We start from the raw sequence: 22385 nt of genomic DNA, 5'->3' as shown, positions 1-22385 counted from the left end.
CCTCAATAAATTAAAATTAGAACTGCTGTATGACCCAGCAATTTTGCATCTGGGTATTTATGTAAAGAAAATTAAAACAAATTCAAAAAGATATATGTATCACTTTGTTCTCTCTACTACGTTGCTTCTCAAGATATGGAAGCAACGTAGGTGTCCATCGATAGGTAAATGGATAAAGATGTAAGGCTATATAAAAGAATAAAATCTTAGCATTTGTGACAACATAGATAGACCCTGAGAGTATTATGTGAAATAAGTTAGAGAAAAATAAATACTGTATTATTTCATTTATATGGGGAAACTAAAAAACAAAACAAACTCATAAAGAGAACAAACTGATGGTTGCCAGAGGGAGATGGGTGGGAAAGGGGAAGTGGATTAAGAGGTACAGACTTCCACTCATACAGTAACTCATAGATATGTAATGTACAGCATAGGGAACATAGTCAATAATATAATAATTATGTATGGTAACAGATGATTACTAGACATTGTGGTGATCACCTTGTAAGATATATAAATGTTGAATCACTATGTTATATACTTGAAACTAATGTAATACTGTACGACACCTATAATTAAAAATATATTTAAAAATTTTTGTAACAAAGGAGCCAAGAATATCCAGTGGGGGAAGGATAGTCATAGGATAATCATTGGTTTGGGGACAACTGGATAGTCACATGCAAAAGAATGAAACTGAAACACCATTTTACATTATACACAAAAATTAACTCAGAATTGATTAAAGACTTGAATATAAGATCTGAAACCCTAAAACTCCTAGAAGAAAACATAGGTGGTAAACTCTTTGACATTGATCTTAGCGATTTTTTTGAACTGACGCCAAAAGTAAAGGCAATGAAAGCAAAATTAATATGTGGAACTAATTCAAATTGAAAAGCTTCTGCATAACAAAGGAAACCATCAACAAAATGAAAAGGAAACCTGCAGATTGGGAGAAAATATTAGCAATTCATATACCTGATACAGGATTCATATCATATATATATACACATATAAATATATATAAAACATATATATATATAAAATATATATATATATTATATATATATATAAAGAACTCACACAACTCAACATCCAAACACCAGACAACCCAATTAAAAGTGGGCACAGAACCTGAATAGACATTTTCCCAAAGAAGACGACATACAGATGGACAATAAGTACATGAAAAGGTGCTCAATATCACTAATCATCAGGGGAATGCAAATCAAAACCACAAGATATTACTCGCAAATGTTAGAATGGCTATTATCAAAAATATAAATAACTAGTTGGTGAGGATGTGGATAAAAGGGAACCCTTGTACCCTGTTGGTGGGAATGTGAATTGGTACAGCCACAATGAGAAACAGTATGGAGGTTCCTCAAAAAATTTAAAATAGAAACTATCATATGATTCCGCAAATCCACTTCTTCGCATTTATCTGAGGGAAGCAAAGACACTTAACTCAAAAAGATATATGTACCCCCTTGTTCACTGCAGTATTATTTACAATAGCCAAGACATTGAAACAACCTAAGTGTCCATCAGTGGATGAATGGATAAAGAAAATATGAAATATATATAATGGAATATTATTCAGCCATGAAAATGAAGGAAATCATGCTATTTGTGACAACATGGATAGACCTTGAGGGCATTATATTAGATGAGGTAGGTCAGAGAAAGACAAATGCTATATGATCTCACTTATATGTAGAATCTTTAAAAAAAAAAAAACAAAACTTATAGAACAGATTGGTGGTTGCCAGAGGTGTGGAGTGGGTGAAATGGGTGAATGAGGTCAGGGGTACAAACTTTCAGTTATAAAATGAGATAAGTTCTGGAGATTTGATGTACAGTACTGTGACCATATTTAATAATACTGTATTATATATTTGAAAGTCACTAAGAGAGTAAATTGTAGGAGTTCTCAAGTAAAAAAATAGTAATTATGTGTGGTGATAGACATTAAGTAGACTTATTGTGGTGATCATTTCACTATATATACACACATATATATATAGATATCAATTATGTTGTATACCTGAAACTAATATAATATCAATTATATGTCAGTAAAAACCTTAGTACCCATATGATGTTTGCCTATTATGTGAGTTCACCCAATTAAGAAGTATAAAAAGTAGAAAATAGAAATTTCCTCAGAAATTCCCACTCTTCAGATATAACCACTGATAAAAGTAAGGTGTATATCCTTCCAGATTTTCAGGATATGTGTGAGTATATAGTTTTCTACACAAATATCAATACATGACATTCTTTCATATCCTTTTGAACTTCAGCATAGTATTCTATTGCATGAGTTGTACTATAATTAGTTTAAAGCTCTTTCAGTGGAGGAAAAAAAATAAATCTAAAGGAATATGTGCAAGACCACTACAGTGAAAATTATTAAACAGTTCTGAGAAAAAATTAGAGAAGATCTAAATAAGTGGAGGGATATATCATATTCATGGATTGGAAAACTCAATATTATAAAGAAATCAGTGCTGCCCAAATTTGTCTAGGATTTAATGCAATTCTCACCAAAATTTCAGCCGCCCCCTTTTTTCTTTGAAGGTGCAAGCTGATTTTGAAATTTACATGGGAATATAAATGGCTAGGAATAGCTATGGTCATCTAAAAGAAGAACAAAGCTGGACAACTTGCATTATCAGATATTAAGACTTAATGTCAGAGTTACTTAAAACTCTGGAGCAAACTGGAACTCATGCACTGTTGGTGAGAAGGTAAATTGGTACAACTACTTGGGTATACTAGAAGTAGCTACTAAAGCCAAACACAGTCATATATCCTTTGTGCCAGCAATACCACTTCTAAGCACATAACCAGCAGATCTGTGTACATATGTTCATTAAAAGACATGCACAAGAATGTTTATAGTAACACTATTCACAATACCTCTAAACTTGAAACAACACAAGTATTCATTAAAAGTAGAATAAAATAGTGAGTTCATATATAAGAATATCAGCAATAAGAATGAGAGAATTGAAATTACATGTAACAATATAAAAAAATCTCATACTCATAATATTGAATAAGAGGAGCCAAATACAAAAGAATGTATGTATGATTCCACTTATTTAAAGTTAAAAAAAAAGGCAAAACTAATCTATGGTATTATAAAGAAGGATAGTTGGGCTGGGCAGGGGTGTAGTATCTTGAAGTGGGTATAAGAGGTCTGGGGTCCTGGTAATATATATTATTCGGTCAGGACACTGGTAACAAGGATATGTTCACTTTGTGAAAATTCACTAAGTCATACATTCAGGATTCGTGTGCTTTTCTGTATGTATCAGTAAATAATTTTAAAAATTCCCAAAATTGTACAGATTATCATTCAACCCTTTGGGCACCTCTTTTAACTAGTTGATAGCTACTATGTGTAATACTTTTTCACAGACTCGAATGTAGAATGAACTACTTCTACTTAAGTACTCTTGATAGTTTACATAATTCGCCCTCTTGCTAGAATCAGGGAACCCCATGGAAAGCCAAAAGCTTAATTACTTTCTGCTTTTGGAAAAGTTTGAGAGAGAAAATTTAAATTAAATTCAGGGAATTTGAGAGAAAATTAGCTTTCTCCAGCATAATTTGGTTTGTAAGGAAGAGACTATGAGGAGGAAACGAGAGACTTTCTTAATTCCACTGGGAATTGTGAGTGGGGAAACACCCCAGTTTTCTGGAACGAAAGTAAAGCAGAACATTCATCTAAGATGTTAACCTCTTGACAGTTACTGTTATTACTGAATGGTATCTTTGTCAAGGGATAGTAATCTAGGTCAAAGGGTAAGGCCTGAGAAAAAGCTGAGAATCGAGAGGTGACAATGTTTCAGTGAAGAAAAGATATTTGCTAGAAAAGAAGCCTGACTCAAAATGAGAACATCAAGCTCTCTGGCTAGGAAACATCAGCTGGCCATAGCAATCTGATTAAAAAATACATAGGATACATTTTGGTGAATAGTGGAATTTCTTCGTTTTTCTGAAATTTCATCATTTCACATTCCTTTTTACCCCTAGTAACTTTAAATAGCTGTAAAATGCAAAGATAGCCTCCATTATATCTGATAACCTGGTATAATACATAAGGCAGGATACATAATGAAGGAAATTCCCATAAAATTTGCTATGAATTAATCTTTCTCTTGTGTTTTCCTAACTGGCTAGAGGGATAGGAATGGAAGATATTTGTGTCCCCTCGTATAACATCATAATTCCTATTAACATGGTATGGTTTCATTATTTAATTAAAATTGACTTCTTATAATATAAAATACCTCCTCATAGAGTTTTGAGGATTAAATTAGTTAATATCTGTAACTTAGAATAGTATCTGGCCCATAGTAAGCATTCAATAACTATTATTTTTATTACTTGGAGGTACATCAATATACTTAGCAACTAACAAGATATAGTGATAAGTCTATTGAAGTTACTCTTATCTAATGTATTAATAGTGAGCATTCCTTATTGATTAGGAATGGAGATTTGAAACTGGTTTATGCATCTTTGGGTTTGATTAACTTGGAACTCTTGCAGGGTTGGGATAGAACAGAATTATCTTTCTGGTATGTTACTGTCAGCTTTGGTATCCAGGTTTAGAGCTACCTTGGTGGTATGGCTTTGTGTTCTTCAGTACCAGCTTGAAAACTGGGATCTCTGATGATTTTAAAGAGAAGCTGACAATTGCTCCCTTTGACTGCAAAGAGCATTACAAAAACAAAGTGCAAAATGATCTGTCAATGGAGAGACTTGTTTAATATTTTCAAACAACTTACAAAGTGGAAATCTTATTAAAACTTCTTTGTTTCATAGAAGTTCCACAAATAAATGAAATCTGTTACAATTCTGAGGATACGTTGCCTATTCTGGACATAGGAAATACCAGGAAGAATAGGAATTGGGATATCCAGATATTAGTACTTCCAGATTTAGTCCCATTAGATAAACTGAGTTTAGAAAAAGGAAGCTCATGCTGATATTATAATAGTTTTAAAAAATATTCTATATTATAAAGTTTTGAAAGGACTTTGAGATTCAAGTTAGGCTTTTAATTTGTCTTCTTTAGAAGACTTCACTGTTAAAGGACTAGTGGCTTCTAAATGAAAACAAATCACCTATCAAACCTAAAATCCCATGTGAAGTACTTTGATGTAGGTGAGAATTCTTCTGTGATGTGATATGTCTCTGTGTATAAATAAAGGATTATATAAGTTCCTGTGTTGGTTAATTTAAGTAGAAAAGCATAGGGCCAGGAATAGCTGTTAATAAACTCTTTTCTTCAAAATCTTATGAAAAGAACAAAGTCCTTTTTATTTTGCTAAGTGATTAACCACTGATTATCAATATTCATATGAACACAATTTCAACTTATATATCCCTATTGTATTACTTAGCCAGGTTTAATTCTTTTTTTTTTTTTTAAGATACTGTCTTTCCAAAGAAAGTAATTCAAGTTAACCAACCATTCCCTACAAACATAAATAGAAATGATACTGAGTAAGTATTGATTAAAACAAAAAGCACTTAAAAAACAGCATTAATTCTTACCAACTCCAGAGGTTATTGATTCTGCATCAATGTCGCTAGCTCTTTTTCTTGCCACTTCAGCTAGTGCCAATTCCCCCTTATCTAGTGCAAGATAATGAATGTCCTTTGGAAATAAAGCAAAATAAAAGATTAATTCAAAATGAATGTTGGTCAAGTAACAAAGGACACTTTGAAGGAACTTACTGTTCAGATTACAAAACAGACATGACCAATTAATATTGTTTTGTATTTGAATTTTGTTTTCTTCTAGCATAAGTGAATTTTTCTGAAATAGAAATCACAGCTACAAATAATAGCAATTATTTAAATAAGTTATCATAAATCTTTAGGGGAAAAGACAAGTTTTTAAAGCAAATATTTGACATAATCAGTTTTGTCAGGGAATAAAAAGCTTAATTACTGTTTCCTTTGCTGAGATTTTAATGAAAAATCTGAGAGAGCTTCTTCCAAATTCAGTTGTGTGGATACTACCCACATCAATTTGTCTCTGATATTTATATGTCTGGTACATATTGTTAATATTAATATATTATTTTAACTCATTCAGTCAACACATCATCTCTCACTAAGTGCCATATTGTTCTCAAATACAGAGCTCAATCACAATACCAGGTCTCAAGAAGCTTTGGGCACAGACGGGGGAGACAAATCACCGAAAACAACAGTTAACTGACTACATAATAGTGTGCTAGATTTTATAGCAGATATTTGCAGAGAGTGCTCCGAAGCCAAAGAGGAGGAACTGATCCTTGATCTGAGTCTTGAAGGATAAATGAGTTAGGAGGGAAGATGGAGAAAAGGTGACAGAATGAATGATTATCTAGAGAAGCTTGAGAAGACAGTTCTGTCAGGCAATAGCAGGTCTTTCAGTATGAAAGGAGTGTTGGATGCATGAGAGATATCAATGGTAAATAATACTAAAACAAGTAGGTGGAGCCACTAACAAGGGCGTAGAACTCTTTTTGGTAGACAGAAGGTTGTAATGAAAATTTTACTGCAATAAAAATGGAACAATATGAAGTTTACAATGAAGAAATATATAGCTTATAATCATGAAAAGACATTTTACTTTATTAACTCTCAAAGAAATGCAAATTGAAAAAATATAATTTCAAATTAAAATTTTTAAAAATATTTACTGGTTGCAAAGTTTGGTAGGGAGACAGGCACTTAAATTTACTAGGAATATAAGACTTAATAGAGAAGGGGTCTGTAAACTATGGCGTATGGGCTAAATAATAGCATGCCTTTTTTTTTTTATCAAGTTCTTTTCATTTATTTTTTGGGAGGGTGACACTGGTTAATAAAATTATATAGGTTTCAAGTGTACAGTTTAATAATACATCATTGTATACTGTATTGTGTATTCGCCACCCATTCTCAAATCTCCTTCTGTCACCATATATTTGACCCCCTTTACCCCAATCTACCTCCTCCTTTGCTCTTGTTGTCCATGTCTGTGAGTCTCTGTCTTGTTTGTTGCTTTTAGTGTTATATCACACATGAGTGAAATCACATGGTCTTCAACTTTTTCTGTCTGATTTCTTTCGCTTAGCATGTGAATCTCAAGATCCATCCACGTTATCACAAATGGCAGTATTTATACAGTTCTTGAGTTAGGAATGGTGTTTATTTACACTTTTATTTTTCTTTTTTATTTTTGCCACAATCTAATATTTTTATTAGTCTCTGGACTTCTCAATATTAAAAAATGTGTATATGGTGACTGGTTAAAGAAATCCACTAAGTTTCAGCTGTACACTTTAACAGTAAGGCATATATGTTTACACTGTGTGTTTACCTCTCATAGTTAGATTTCTTTCTATCCCCTTTATCCCGTCTACCTCCTCTATCCCCCTCCTCCCTTCCCTCAGGTAACCACAAGTCTATATAGTCCATGTCCATGAGTCTCTGTTTGTTTGTCCTGTTCATTTGTTGCTTTTAGGTTTATATCCCACATATAAATGATATCATGAAGAACTTTACCCTTAGCTCTGAACAGCTTTGGGATTAGCTTATGCTGCAGACTTGAAAATGTTTCAACCTAAAAGTATGAGGCAATGGTACTTGTATGTGAAATTTATACTGTTGTAAAGTTATTTCAATGAGAACTAACATTGTTTGATTTGCAAGCAATGCCAAGCTTACAAGTAATCTTATATACTTCCTGTACTGTCAAAAGTTGAAAAAGAAGTGAGAACTCCATTCCTACACAAACTCCCAGCAATGTCTTTTCTGATTTCAATCCACAACAACATTCTTCAACTTTGATGCAAGTGCAAAGAAATTTCCATATTCTGAAGTCTATTTAACTGTATAGTTGAGGAACTTTAATTGGAAGTGATTAATTTGCAAGGTAATGACTTCTTAAAGGCATTCTAATCTTTTGGCTAAAGAATTCTAAAAATGACTTCTAATTGGTGAATATGCTTAATTAAAACCGTATGCTTATGGACTGATATCAATATTTGTTAGTACCTACATATGAAGAAAAATATTTGCAAAGGTAAAATATGTAAAATCTCATCACAAATCAGCATTAACAGATGAACATTTGCAACAGATTTTGATATTAAGGAGCGCCAACTTTCAACACTAATCTCTCCTCCCCCTAATTCCGTTATTCACATTTATAGACCTGTTATGAAAATTTTACTTAACTATTTTAATTTCATCAGTAAAGACTTATGGAAATTTCTTTCTTGTTATATATGAGTACATTTATAATAACCTCAATTTGTTCTCTTGGCCCATAAGCCTCTAATATTTGCTATTTGGCCCTTTATAGAAAAAAACTGCTGATTCTGCATCTTAACAATATATTGCATTTAAAATTTGCATATGTATACTTATAGGAATACTTCGCAAGGAAATGATGTAACAGTGTAGGTCCAAGTTTGGTAATTACAGCATTATTTATAACAATGAAAACTTGGAAGCAACATAAATATACATCAACTAAGATAATCATTTATTTTTTATCTTTTAATCCAGAGTATCATACTTTCATAATAGATCCATATAGTCTATAAAAAAATTAATAGGAAAAAGATTTGTCATATCTGAAAAGAAACTCGCGCAAAAAATGAACAATCAACAAGACAAACAAAAACTCATAGACACAGACAATAGGCAAGGCGGATAGGGTAAGGGAGTGAAATATATGGTGATGGAAGAAAATTTAACTTTGGATGTTGAAAACAATGCAATATACATATGACATCATGTACACTTGAAACCTATATAATTCTGTTAACCAATGTCACCCCAATAAATTTAATAAAAAATTAATAAATTAAAATATATGGTACTGTATTCAATTTGCTAGTATTTAAGACTTTTGCATCTGTGTTCTTTTTTTAAATTAAATATGGTTAGAAGACCTGAATAGACATTTTCCCAAAGAACACAAATGACCAAGAAACATAGGAAAAAATCCTAAGTATCAGGAAAATGCAAATCAAAACCACCATGAGATATCAACTCACACCTAACAGAATGGTTATTATCAAAAGTCAACAAATAACAAATGTCGGTGAGGATGTTGAGAAAAGGGGAACCCTTTTTCAAAACATGAGGCTGAGCCACAGCCCTCCAACCCAGAGGGTACCTCCTCCCATATCCTCAGAGACTGAACACCACGGAGCCCCGAGGGAATCTCAGCAAATGCTATTGAAACTGTTGCTAACACTGACAGGGACCGAGACTGAGGGTAGCAAGTATGATTAAATATGAGGAAAAAAAAGGCATTCTGAAGGCTTTATATACAGCAGGGATCCAAGAGGCTTAGATGCCACCTACTGAAAACCAAAAGAAAAATGCCTTCATAGCAAAAGGCTAAAGAGAGACCTTTATATAATCTTTCTGGGAGGAAAAGAAAGGCAGAATACACTTCCATTAATGCCCAGGTGGAGAAACAGTCCATTAAACACCATGAACAATCACAGTGACAAGGCAGCTCAGAAAGAAAGAGAAAAATCTCCAGAAAATTGGCTAAAGACATAGAAATATGCAACTTAAATGACAGAGAATTCAGGATGTTATTTCTGAAAAATCTCAGATCCAGTATAATTCGTATCAACAATTCCAGGAATTGAAAAAACAACTAGATTAGCAGAATGAGTTTTTAGCAAGGAGATTGAAACCCTATAAAAGACCAAATAGAACTTCTGGAGATGAAGACACTAAAAGATATGAAGAATGAAATAGCAAGCTTGGGAAATAGAGTGGACCAAACGGAGGAAAGAATCAGTGATATCGAAGACAGAAATCCAGAAATAAATCAGAAGGAAGAAGAGAATGACTGAAGAATGATACCATCAGGAAAGGAAACATAAGAATAATGGGCATTCTCGAAGGGGAGGAAAAGAAGCAGGGATTAGAAAGCATTTTCAGAAAAAAATAGCTGATGAGAATTTCCCAAATCTAAGGAATGAACTGGAGCTTGGTTTTCAAGAAGTCAACAGAACACCAATTATCTCAACCTAAAGGCCTTCTCCAAGACACAGTGTATTAAAATTATCGAAAATCAACAACGAAGAAAGAATTCTCAGGGCAGCCAAGGAAAAGAAGACTGTAACCTACAAAAGAAAACCTATTTGATTATAATCAGACTTCTCAGCAGAAACCTTACAAGCCAGAAAGGAATGGAACCAAATCCTCAAACTATTAAATGAAAGGAACTACCAGCCAAGAATAAGGTAACCAGCAAAGCTCTCCTTTAGTTGTGAAGGAGAAATAAAGACCTTTCCAGACAAACAAAAATTGAGGAAAGTCCCCACTATGTGGCCTGCATTACAGAAAATACTGAATGGAGTCAACCACCTGAAACAAAATGACAAAAAAATACACAGCTAACTCTGAGAAAGATGACTAGCAGGCAGACAGAAGCAGCATAGTGCATAGTGTCCTTACTAAGAATAGGACATTATAAGCCTAAACAATAAGAAAATTGCTGCTGTAAGTTAGAAATGAACATTTAGTGTACATGGGGACATTCTGAGACAACAATAACAGAAAAGGAGAGGAATTAAAGATCCAAATTTGCAGAGGGGAATGGAGATAAGGCACACATATTAAAAAAATGGACTACTATATATATAACTATCCTTTATATATTCTTACTGGTAATCACATGCCAAAGTGTCAGAACTGAGGTACATAACATAAAGCAAGAAGGACCAGAGGGAAAATCCACAAACCCAACCAAAATAAAGAAAACAGAAACACAAGGACAAGAAAGCAATGGAAACACTGAGCTACCAGAAAGTAAAAGATAAAAGGGCTATAGAACCTCATATTTCAATAATCACTTTAAATGTAAATGGACTGAACTCACCAATAAAAAGGCACAGAGTTGCAGAATGGATCAAAACACAAAACCCAACCATATGCTGGCTCCAGGAGACACATCTCAGCTCCAAAGACAAATATAGACTCAAAGTGAAATGGTGGAAAATGACATTTCAAGTAAATGGCATTCAGAGAAAAGCACGAGTAGCAGTACTAATATCAGCCCAAATAGACTTCAACATAAAAAAAGTAAAGAAAGATACAGAGGGACACTTCATAATGATAAAGGGAATCATACACCAAGAAGATATACCACTTATTAATATCTATGCTCTCAATCAGGGAGCCCCAAAATATATAAAACAATTACTATCAGAACTAAAGGAAGAAACAGACCATTAGGGGACCTAAATATCCCACTTTCGGACATGGACAGATCATCCAAACAGAAAATCAATAAGGAAATAACATCCTTAAATGACACATTAGACCAACTGGACATAATTGACATTTACAGAGCCTTCTATCTCAAAACAGCTGCTAATACATTCTCCTCTAGTGCACATAGAACATTCTCAAGGATTGACCACATACTGGGACAGAGAGAGTGCCTCAACATATATAAGAAGGTTGAAATCATACCAACCTTATTCTCTGATCATAATGCTTTGAAGCTGGAGATCAACTGTAAAAAGAAAGCGGGAAGAACCACATATACCTGGAGATTAAACAACATGCTACTGAAGAATGACTGGGTCAGAGAAGAAAAAGAGATCAAGAGATACATAAAAACAAATGAGAATGAAAGTAAAACATATCAAAATTTGGAGGACAATCCACAAAAGGGGTAATAAGAGGAAAGTTCATATCATTAAGCCTATTTCAAAAAATAAGAATGAGCCTAAATAAACAACCTAACACTTCATTTTAAAAACTAGAAAAAGAAGAAATGAAGCCTAAAATCAGCGGAAGGAAGGAAATAATCAAAATTAGAGCAGAATTAAATGATAATTGAGAACAAAAAGACTATAGAAAAAATAAATGCAATAAAGAGTTGATTCTTTGAGAAGTTTAACTGACATACCTCAGAATAGACTCACTAAAAAAAAGAGAGGACACAAACAAGATCTGGGATGAAAGAGGAGAAATTACAATAGACACTATAGAAATACAAAGGATCACACATGAATACTATGAAAAAGTATATAACACCAAATTTAATAACCTAGAAGAAATGGACCAGTACTTAGAAAAATACAACCTTCCTAGACTGAATCAAGAACTGGAAAATCTAAATAGACTGATCAGCAGTATGGAAACTGAAACAATCATCAAAAACCTACCGAAAAGTAAAAGTCCGGGACCAGATGGCTTCACCAAGGAATTCTACCAAACATTCAAAGATTTAATACCTATTCTCCTCACACTCTTCCAAAAAATCGAAGAGGAGGCAATGCTTCTCAACTCATTTTGTGAGGCCAATATTACCCTGATATCAAAACCTGGTAAAGATAACACAAAAAAGAAAACTACAAATAAGATACTAGCTAATCAAATACAGCAACATATTAAAAAGATTATACACCATGATCAAGTGGGCTTCATCTCAGGGGTACAGGGATGGTTTAACATATGCAAGGCAATTAATGTGATACACTACATGAACTAAAGTCTAAGAATCATATGACCATATCAGTAGATGTAGAAAAAGCCCTTGACAAGATACAGCATTGATAGATAATGAAAACACTTAATAAAATAGGTATAGAAAGTAAGTATCTCAACATAACAAAGCCAAATACAACAAACCTTCAGATAACATTATACTTAATGGTGAAAAACTATAAACTTTCTTTCTAAGATGAGGAATGAGACAAAGATGTCCACTATTACCACTATTATTCAATATAATGTTAGAAGTGCTAGCAAGGGAAAGAAATAAAAGGCGTCCAAATAGGGAAAGAAGAAGTCCAATTTTCACTTTTTGCAGATGACATGATCTTCTACATAGAAAGCCCTAAAGACTCCATTAAAGCACTATTAGAAATAGTAAATACAGTAAAGTTTCAGGATACAACCAATGTTCAAAATCCATAACGTTCTTATACTTTAATGATATTCAGCAAATGAAAAAAAAATCCCTTTTTTAATTGCAACAGAAAGAATAAAATACCTAGGAATAAACCAAATAAAACATGTGAAGTACCTATATAATGAGAACTGTAAGACTCTACTAAAATAAATTGAAGATACAAAGAAATGAAAGATATTCTGCATTCTTGGATTGGAAGAAACACCATAACTAAAATGACCTTATTACCTAAAGCATTATACATATTTAATGCAATCCCCATCAAAATCCCAAAGAAACAGAACAAAAAAATCCTCAGCTTTGCATGGAAGCACAAAAGACCATGAATAGCCAAAGTAATCCTGAGTGGGGGGAAAAAACAAAACAACGAGGCTGGTAGTATGTATCACTCTGTGTGACTTCAAATTATACTACAAAGCAGCAGTAGTCCAAATGGCATGGTATTGGCAGAAAAACAGACACACGGACCAGTGGAACAGAATCAAGAGTCCAGAAGGAAACTCCTGTATATGGCCAACAAACATGAAAAGATGCTCACCTTCAATAGCTATTAGGGAAATGCAAATCAAAATCACAGTGAGATACCATATCACACCTGTTAGAATGGATATCTTTAACAAGACAAGAAATAAGAAGTATTGCCCTAGATGTGGAAAAAAAGGAACCCTCATACACTGCTGGTGGGACTGCAAACTGGTACAACCACTATGGAGAACAGTATGGAGGTTTCTCAAAAAACTAAGAATTGATCCACCATATAGTCCAGCAATCCGTCTAGTAGGTATTTACCCCCAAAACTTGAAAACATGTATCCAAAAAGATAAATGCACACCAGTGTTCATAGCAGCCTTATTCACGATGGCCAGGAAATGGAAGCAACTGAATTATCCTACAACAGATGACTACAGAAGAGGTGGTACATATATACAATGGAATATTCTTCAACTATAAGAAGAAATGAAGTACTGTCATTTGCGACAACATGGATAATCTTGAGATAATCATGCTAAGAGAAATAGGCCAAAGGTGAAAACCACATGATAACACGGATATGTCAGATATAAATCTGAAAGCAACAAACATGGCAGAGACTCATGGGCACAGACAAGGGACTAGAGGTTACCAGAGGGAAGTGGGGCAGGGGGAGGAATGTAGGGGTAAAGGGGGGTCAAATATTTGGTGAGAGAAAGAAATTTAACTTTGGGTGGTGAACACACGGTGCAATATACATATGACGTATTATTGAATTGTACATTTGAAACCTATTTGATTTTATTGAAAAACGGTACCCCAACTGTTTTAATTAAAAAAATAAAGATATAACTTGGGCTATAAATAAAGTCACACATGAAGAGTAAGAATATAACTTTCTGAATAAAGATTGTTCACTTTTACAAATAAAAAGGAAAGTAAAACGCTATTTCTCTCCTTCTTTTAGGTTCTTACCTTTTACACATAACAATCCTTATGGGTTAGAGTTAGGGTTAGGGTTAACCTATCAGTAGAAAGGCTATTTGGATTAAAGAAATTTAAACTAACATGAAGACTTTATGTTGTTACTGGCTAAACTGAGACTAAATGCTGAAACAGGTATTTAGAAAAACAGTTTAGAAGATGGCTTTGATGATTATGTATTAATTAATAAACAAAGCAGTATAAATTATAGAGCAATACTATAAGTTGATAAAGTCTGCCAGACACTATACATTTAAATATTCAATCTCTTCAAGCTCTTATTTTGGCTAGGAAAAGAATGGGACTATCGATATAAAAAAATAAAGATGTGAAGAACTCTTTTTTGTTTTTATTTTTTATTTTTTTTTAAGAAAATCTACCTTTACTGGGGTGAGTAGTGGCAGAGGTGAGAAAGTGGAAATAAAGAGGGAAAGTCAATGGAGTCAGAAAATCTAAACTTGTTGTAACTAAATTTCTGACACTGTGATGTCTATATGCATAGATTTTGGTGAAAATGAAAAAAACCTTCCCTCAATATACTAATATGCCTGCTCGGTTTGACATAACAAAATACAGATAACATACAAATAACAGAAAGTTCACACTTTTTCAATAATTAGAAAGATTTTTTTCATGATCAATGAAAGCACAATTGAATGATAAATAGTTAGAATTAAAATGACAAACTCAGTCCAAAGACAAGTGACCTAATGTCATGAATCCATATTAATATCTAAAGCATCAAAGCTTAAGGTACAAAATGTCTTCATTGTATAGAAGATTTAGGTAAAAGCCTTCCAGAAGTTTTTGTTGTTTTCAGGAAGCTTTTGTTTTATTGTTTCTTTGACAACAATGAAATCTCTGTGGAGCAGAATACACTGGGAAACCAGAAAAGGAACCCCACCTGTGTTCATGTGATCTTGCTGTGATATTGTGGTGAAAGATCTTATAAAATAAGAACCTGATACAGAGCACAAGGATCTGTAAGAAACTGGTCAGTTTTACTGTTCATAGCTAATAAGTGGGAGAACTAAAGTGTATGTGAATTTATAACCTCTTAGGTCCACTTTATACTGTGATTATTCTAAAAATACAAGTGAGAACATTCATAATTTGTTACGTTACACGAAAACCGAAGGGACAAACTGAGCACATTCCAGATGTATGGGACATGTTTTACCCTATGTCCTGACTTCTGCAGCTATACTTCTTTAGAAAATGGATTAGAAAGACATTTAAGCTTATTAGATAGAAAGGTGTCATCCCCTCAAATCAAGGTACATGAGGAGAAAGGTTCGAGAATTATAAATTCTTAGAAAACATAAAAAATCTTTTGGGTCTTGGCAAAGAAAATGTCAAGAAGTCAAAAGAGACTAGATGGCTATTGAGCAGTTTCATGAAGGCAAAGCTGCAAGCCAAGATGGAATAATGCTTTCCCACCATGTGTCTACGGCACAAATGACAGTAATCCTTTTTAATGGTCACAAAAGCTGACAACTTACTCAGCCTTAGAACTGAAGGCACAAAATCATCTCTGGGAATGACTCACCATAAACAGGTCACGAGCACCAATGTCAACAGCTAACAGAAATGCCTTTTCAAATCTCTGGTACCTATAAGGAAGAAAAGAAATGTTATGTTAGTTGCAAACAAAACTATAAAAGGAGAGAGCTGTTTACTTACTGTATTTATGTTATTTTTTGTTATTCTTCCTCTGATGGGAAATATTTTCAAACAGTAGGGTCTTTACCTGCTGGGATCTTCTATATGTGAAATGTTATTGCATTTAGGAGGAGCTGAGGCACAGAGTCTGTGGAAGCCTTCAGTGCAACTTTCAAGAATAAACATAACCCAGAGTAGATGCTGTTGAATGGAGGGAAATGATAGCCTAGGAAATATGTTTCTCATAATTTTTTACTTTATTGTGCCTTTATAAGAGAAAAATATGGGAATATGGAAAATATAGCAGGATAAGAGTAATGAACAAGTTATATAATTATACATTTGTGTTTCTTAGTTAAAAGTTGAGAAGTCAAATGTTGCATTCTTACAAAAGTCATATTTGTAAGTTTTGGAAAAAAATACATTCTAGGCTGTTGTAAAATGACATTATAAGTGGTTTCTAAATATGTTTTTAAAAATATTTTTCTTTTTTCAATATTCTCTGAAGTATAATTTTGGGAATTTTCTTTGTGAAAGTTTAATTTTAGGCTAAGATAAAAGAGAACTATAAATTAATTACCTTTATAGAAAGTTTAGGATCTTGAAAGAAAAGTATGTCATGAACATAAACAACTGACCCTTGATGAATGTGGAGGTTATAGATACTGACCTGGCACAGTTGAAAATCCACATATAACTTTTGACTCCCAAAAACTTAATTATAGTTGGCCCTTGGTATCTATAGAGGGATTGGTTCTAGGACCTTTCACAGATATCAAAATTCATGGATGCCCATGTCCCTTATAAAATGGTATGGACAATGCATAGTCAGCCCTCTGCATTTGGGGATTCTGAACTATGGATGGAAAATATTGTTTTCAATCTAAACCCTATAGATACAGAAGACTGACTGTATTTGTTGAAAAAAATCTGCATATTAGTGGACCCCTGTGGCTCAAACCCATGTTATTCAAGGGAAAACTGTACTTTGCACAGAGTTTGGAAGGAAAAGTTATCTTTATTTTGTCTGAATGCTGAGATTTACATAGGTATAGCTATCACTTTTTCTGACTCTAGAAACTAGCAGGTAAATTAACAAGTTCTCTGGTTCTCTATTTTATATTGTGATGTAGGGTGTTACAAAATATAATGAGATTTCAAATAAAACATCAGAAATACGGAATATTATTAACAGATTATATAAATTTTATTAGTGAAATAGCTGAAATAATTAAAATTCATACAAACAAGGCTTATTATTATAACATAGGAGCTGTTTCCACCACGTTTTTGCGTTTCCCCAGTCAGCTTGGTTTGATGAAACTTGTCCTATAGTAGCTAACATTTATTGAGTACTTAATATATGCTAGTCAATTCCTTAGAAGGGTTCAATTTTCCTAAGACTTAATTGTTTTTACCAGGTTTGACACCATATAGAACAGCTTCAGATGATATAAAATCCTCGGTTCATCCCTTTTTTCCTTGAATATTTTTTAGCAATTATACCACTGTTACCTTGTTGGCAGGAAATCCAATGTTAGACTGATTGTTTTTTCCCTTTCAAAATGACCTAATATTTTTGCCTGAAAGCTCAGAGGATACTTTATCTTTAAAATCTATTAGTTTTACTAGGATATTTCTTGGGATTGACTGGGTTACTTTTCCAGGTACACTGTGGGTTCTTTCAATATGTAGATTCAAATCATTTATTTCAGGAAAGATATCCTGAATATTTTTATCATCATGTGCTGCTTTGCCATCAGTGCCCTTCCTCAATCTCCAGACCCTGGCAACGACTGTTCTTAGACTTATAATCTTTTTTTTTATTTCTTTAAGGTTGGTGTAATGTGCTGATTTTCACTTTTGATTTTAGTTGTGTCTTTTCTCTCTTTTTTAGGCTATCTTAAGGTTTGTCAATTTTGGTGATGTTTTTCAAAGAATCTACTTTTAGTTTCTATTCTCGGGTTTATCTTTGCTTTAATCTTTATTTCCTTTCTATAGCTTTGGGTTTTAGTTTGCCTCTTTTACTAGTTCCTCAAGTTGTAAAGTTAGGTTACTGATTTGATAATTTTCTTATTATTTAACAGATATTTACAGATATAAATTTATCTCTCAATTCTACTTTTGCTGCATCTCATAAGATGTTGTGTTTTTGTTTTCATTTACCTCAAATGTGACAATGTGATTTCTTCTTTGATCCATTGGTTATTTAGGACTGTGTTGTTTAATTTCCATATAGATGTGTATTTTCCAGTTTTCCTTCAATTATTGATTTCCAGTTTTATTGTGATAGCATATACTTTGTATAATTTCCATCTTTTTAAATTTATTAAAACTTGTTTTATATCCTATCAGTGGTCTGTTGTGGTGACATTTCCATGTCCACTTTAGAAAAATGTGTATTCTTCTAAGTAGTGATGTATATACATCTGTTAGATATAATTTGTTCAAGCTCTCTCTATTGATCTTCTGTGTGGGAGTGCTATACCGCATAGAAAGTGGGGGTAGTGAAGTCTCCACTATAATTACACACATTTCTATTCCTTGCAGTTCTGTCACTCTTTGCATCATGTTTTGGAGATCTGGTTGGTGCATATACATTTAAATTTATTATATCTTCTTGATGCATTGTCCCTTTTATCAGGAATGTTCTTCTTTACCTCTTGTAACAATTTTTTACTTAATGTCTATTTTGCCTATTAGTATAGCTGCCTCATCTCTCTTGGTTATTATTTGCATGGAGTTTATTTTTCTATCCTTTCATTTTCAACCTGTCTGTGTCTTTGAATCTAAAATAAGCCTCTTCTGGACAGCACATAGTTGGATCACATTTTTCCCATTGTTTTAATCTCTTTCTTTTAATTGCTGGGTTTAATCCATTTCATTTAAAGTGAATATGGATAAGGAAGCTCTTCTGCCATTTTGAAGGTTTTTTCTATAACCCATATCTTTTTTGTTCCACAACTCCCACAATACTGCCTTCTTTTCTGCATGATTGACTTTTCCTAGTGTAACATTTTAATCCTCTTCTCTTTTTTTGTATTTTTTAGTTACTTCCTTAGTGATTACTTTAATGATTACCTTGAGGACTACTCTGTTAAATTTATAACAATCTGGTTTGAATTATATCAATTTAGTTTAATCAGCATACAAAAACTTTGCTTCTATACAGTTCCAATCTCTCCTTTTATGTTATGATTGTCACAAAGTATATCTTTATATATTGTGTGCCCATTAACAGAATTTTATAATTATAGTTTTATTTGTTTTTTAAGTCATATAAAGGAAAACAAGTTATAAACCAGAAATACAATAATACTGGCTTTTATATTTACCTACATACTTGTCTTTACTTGTATTCTTTATTTCTTTGTATGGCTTTGAGTTACTGTCTAGTGTCCTTTCATTTCAGCCTGAAGGACTCCTTTTAGCATTTCTTTTAAGGCAAGTTGACTAGCAGTGAACTTCCTCAGCTTTTATCGGAAAATATCTTAATTCTCCATCATTTATAAAGGATAGTTTTGTCAGGTGTAGAATTCTTGGTTGCTGTTTTTTGTTTTTCCTTCTACACTTTAAATGTCATTCCAACACCTGGTGACTTCCATGGTTTCTAATGAGAAATCAGTGAGAAATCAGCTGTTAATCTTATTAAGGCTCCCTTCTATAAGACAAGTTGCTTTTTGCTTGCTGCTTTCAAGATTCTGTCTTTAGTTTTAGGCATTTTAATTATAATGTGTTTTGATGTGATCTCTTTGAGTTGAGTCTAATTGAATTTCATAGTGTTTCTTGGATGTGTAGATCAATGCTTTTAGTCAACATTTTCTTCTCTAAGATTCACATAATGCATATAGCTTAATGGCATCTCAGAGGTCTCTCGGGTTGTTTTTATTTTTTCTTTCTGCTCCTCCAACTTGATAATTTAAATTGTCCTGTTTTAGCATTCATTCTTTCTTCTGCCTGCTCATATCTGCTATTGAACCTATCTAGTGTATTTTTCATTTCCGCTATTATACTTTCCAGTTCTAAATTTTCTATTTGGTATCTTTTTTTATTTCTATCTATTAATATTTTCTATTTAATAAGACATCATTCTTCTGGTTTCCTAGTTCATCATCTGTGGTTTCTTTTAGCTCTTTGTGCTTATTTAAGACAGTTGATTTAAAATCTTTGTCTAGGAAGCGCAATGTCCGGGCTTCCCCAGGGATGCTGTCGGTTTATTTTTTTGCCCTTTAAATGGGCCATACTTCTCACTTCTTTGTGTGCCTTTTTAGTTTTTTACTAAATTTGGTGAGGTGACATTGGTTGATAAAATTATATCGGTTTCAAGTGTACAATTCAATAATACATTATCTGTATATTGCATTGTGTGTTCACCACCCAGAGTCAAATTTCCTTCCATCACCATATATTTGATCCCCTTTACCATTATCTACCACCCCTTCCACCCCCTTTTCTCTCTGGTAACCACTAAACTGTTGTCTCTGTCTATTGAGTTTTTATTTGTTTATCTTGTTCATTTGTTGCTTTTAGTTTCATATTCTATGCATGAATGAAATCATATAGTTCTCAACTTTTTCTGACTTATTTCACTTTCCATGATAATCTCAAGATCCATCCACATTGTCGTAAATGGCAGTATTTCGTCTCTTCTTATGGCTGAGTAATATTCCACTGCATATATATAGCATCTCTTCTTTATCTAATCATCTATCGAAGGACACTTTGGTTGTTTCCATGTCTTGGCTACCATGGATAATGCTGCAGTGAACATCGGGGTACATACATCTTTACAGATAAATGTTATCAAATTTACCTTTTAGATTTTTGTTGGAAACTAGACATTTTGAATATCATGTGATAATTATGGAAACCAGATCCCCCCACATAAAAATACCCTGTAAGGTTTTGCTGTTAAGGGCAGTCATGCATTTGTTTAGTCACATACCCTACATTCCCTCTCATGTGCAATTATCTTGTTAGGCAGATATTTTTTTAAAAATCCTGACAGATTTTTTAAAAAATCCTAAAGCAACAAACAATTCTCCCAGTCTTTTTGATTTGGTTCAGAGCTAAGGCACTATTCACTACTTAGCCAGGTTACCTAAATACAAGTCTGTCTTAGCCTTCCTTCTTGCATGTGCAGACCCCAAAGGTCCTCTAGAGCAGTGGTTCCCCAACCTTTTTGGCACCAGTGCTCCTATGAGAATATAATGCCTGATCATCTGAGGTAGAGCTGAGGTGGAGTGTCTGCAAATACAGATGAAGCTTTACTTGCTCAACTGCTGCTTATCTCCTGCTGTGGGCCCAGTTCCTAACAGGCTATGGTGTACTAGTCTGTGGCCCAGGGGCTGAGGACCTCTTCTCTAGAGGTTTAAGCCTGGGGTTCTCTCAGATTTTTTTTGAGCATGCACCCAACTCCAGGCATATATGTTGCACCTGATTCCCTGGTATATGAGGTAGACCTTAAAGGACCTTATTTCCCCAAATATCTTCTCAGCCTTCTTTTTACTAGGTTTTCGGTCTATTTTCTGCTTCTTCCATTCTCCACCCCTTGCTTGAGACAGGTATGCATATTATATGTTTTTAAATGCTTTTGACATCTACAAATGCTTTTGCCAGAAATGCTGTTCCAATCTAAGGGACACAAAACAAAGCCAAGCCTCTGTACTGGTCCCTCTGGAAACCATAAGACCACAAAATGCAAAACTACAGTTTTGAAAACAAGGCTTGTCATAGTTCTCTGTCATCAGTTAGCTAAATCAGAAATGGTGAACACTGTCCCCATGGACACTGTCATACTGGGGAATGCGGGATGGTAAAAAGGTAAACAAAAATGCAGCAATGCTCTCTTACCAAAATTTAGCAGTCTCTATCTACATTAAAAACTCCCCTGATTGTTTTAAAAGTTATATTGCACAGTTTTTAAAAAGTTAATTCTGTCGGTTTTGTTTGCTTAATGATTGCTTCAGTGGAAGTATTGATTCTTGGAGCTCCATACTCTGCTGTTTTTGTGATGTCTTTCCCACTTCTATTTATAGACCCTAATATGGCATTCATGAGAATATATCTCTCAGATTTCCTACTGCAGGTAGTGTAACTGACTGACAGCCCCAGATTATGCATTTTGAAATGTATCATTGTATTTTCATTTTAAGGCTATACCTTTCACAAGCTGCTCCTGAGAAATGACTGAGGGTAGTAGAGCTACCAAGGCAGTCTTCTTCCAGGGTTATATGGTTTTCTTCAGATGGGCAACATCAGTATGATGACTCCTGATAGCCTTACCAAACTTTCCTTAGGA

General features: G+C 33.6%; 1 protein-coding gene across 9 annotated transcripts in view; it reads right to left on the bottom strand.

Moving 5' to 3' along the window:
* WDPCP (WD repeat containing planar cell polarity effector) overlaps positions 1 to 22385 on the bottom strand; it is a 331453-nt gene that overhangs the window by 125792 nt on the left and 183276 nt on the right. For all 9 annotated transcript variants that reach the window (XM_039887008.1, XM_039887009.1, XM_039887011.1 and 6 more), the window contains exons 13-14: positions 15972 to 16035; positions 5584 to 5686 (exon numbers count right to left, since the gene is read on the bottom strand). In XM_039887008.1, coding sequence (XP_039742942.1) covers positions 5584 to 5686; positions 15972 to 16035 — 167 coding nt within the window. The remainder of the gene's footprint in view (positions 1 to 5583; positions 5687 to 15971; positions 16036 to 22385) is intronic.

The sequence above is a fragment of the Pteropus medius genome, unplaced genomic scaffold, assembly GCF_902729225.1.
Source record: "Pteropus medius unplaced genomic scaffold, Ma_sr-lr_union100, whole genome shotgun sequence".
Taxonomy (NCBI): domain Eukaryota; kingdom Metazoa; phylum Chordata; class Mammalia; order Chiroptera; family Pteropodidae; genus Pteropus; species Pteropus medius.
The sequence above is the reverse complement of the archived record's forward strand: the minus strand, read 5'-3'. Positions and strand labels throughout refer to the sequence as shown.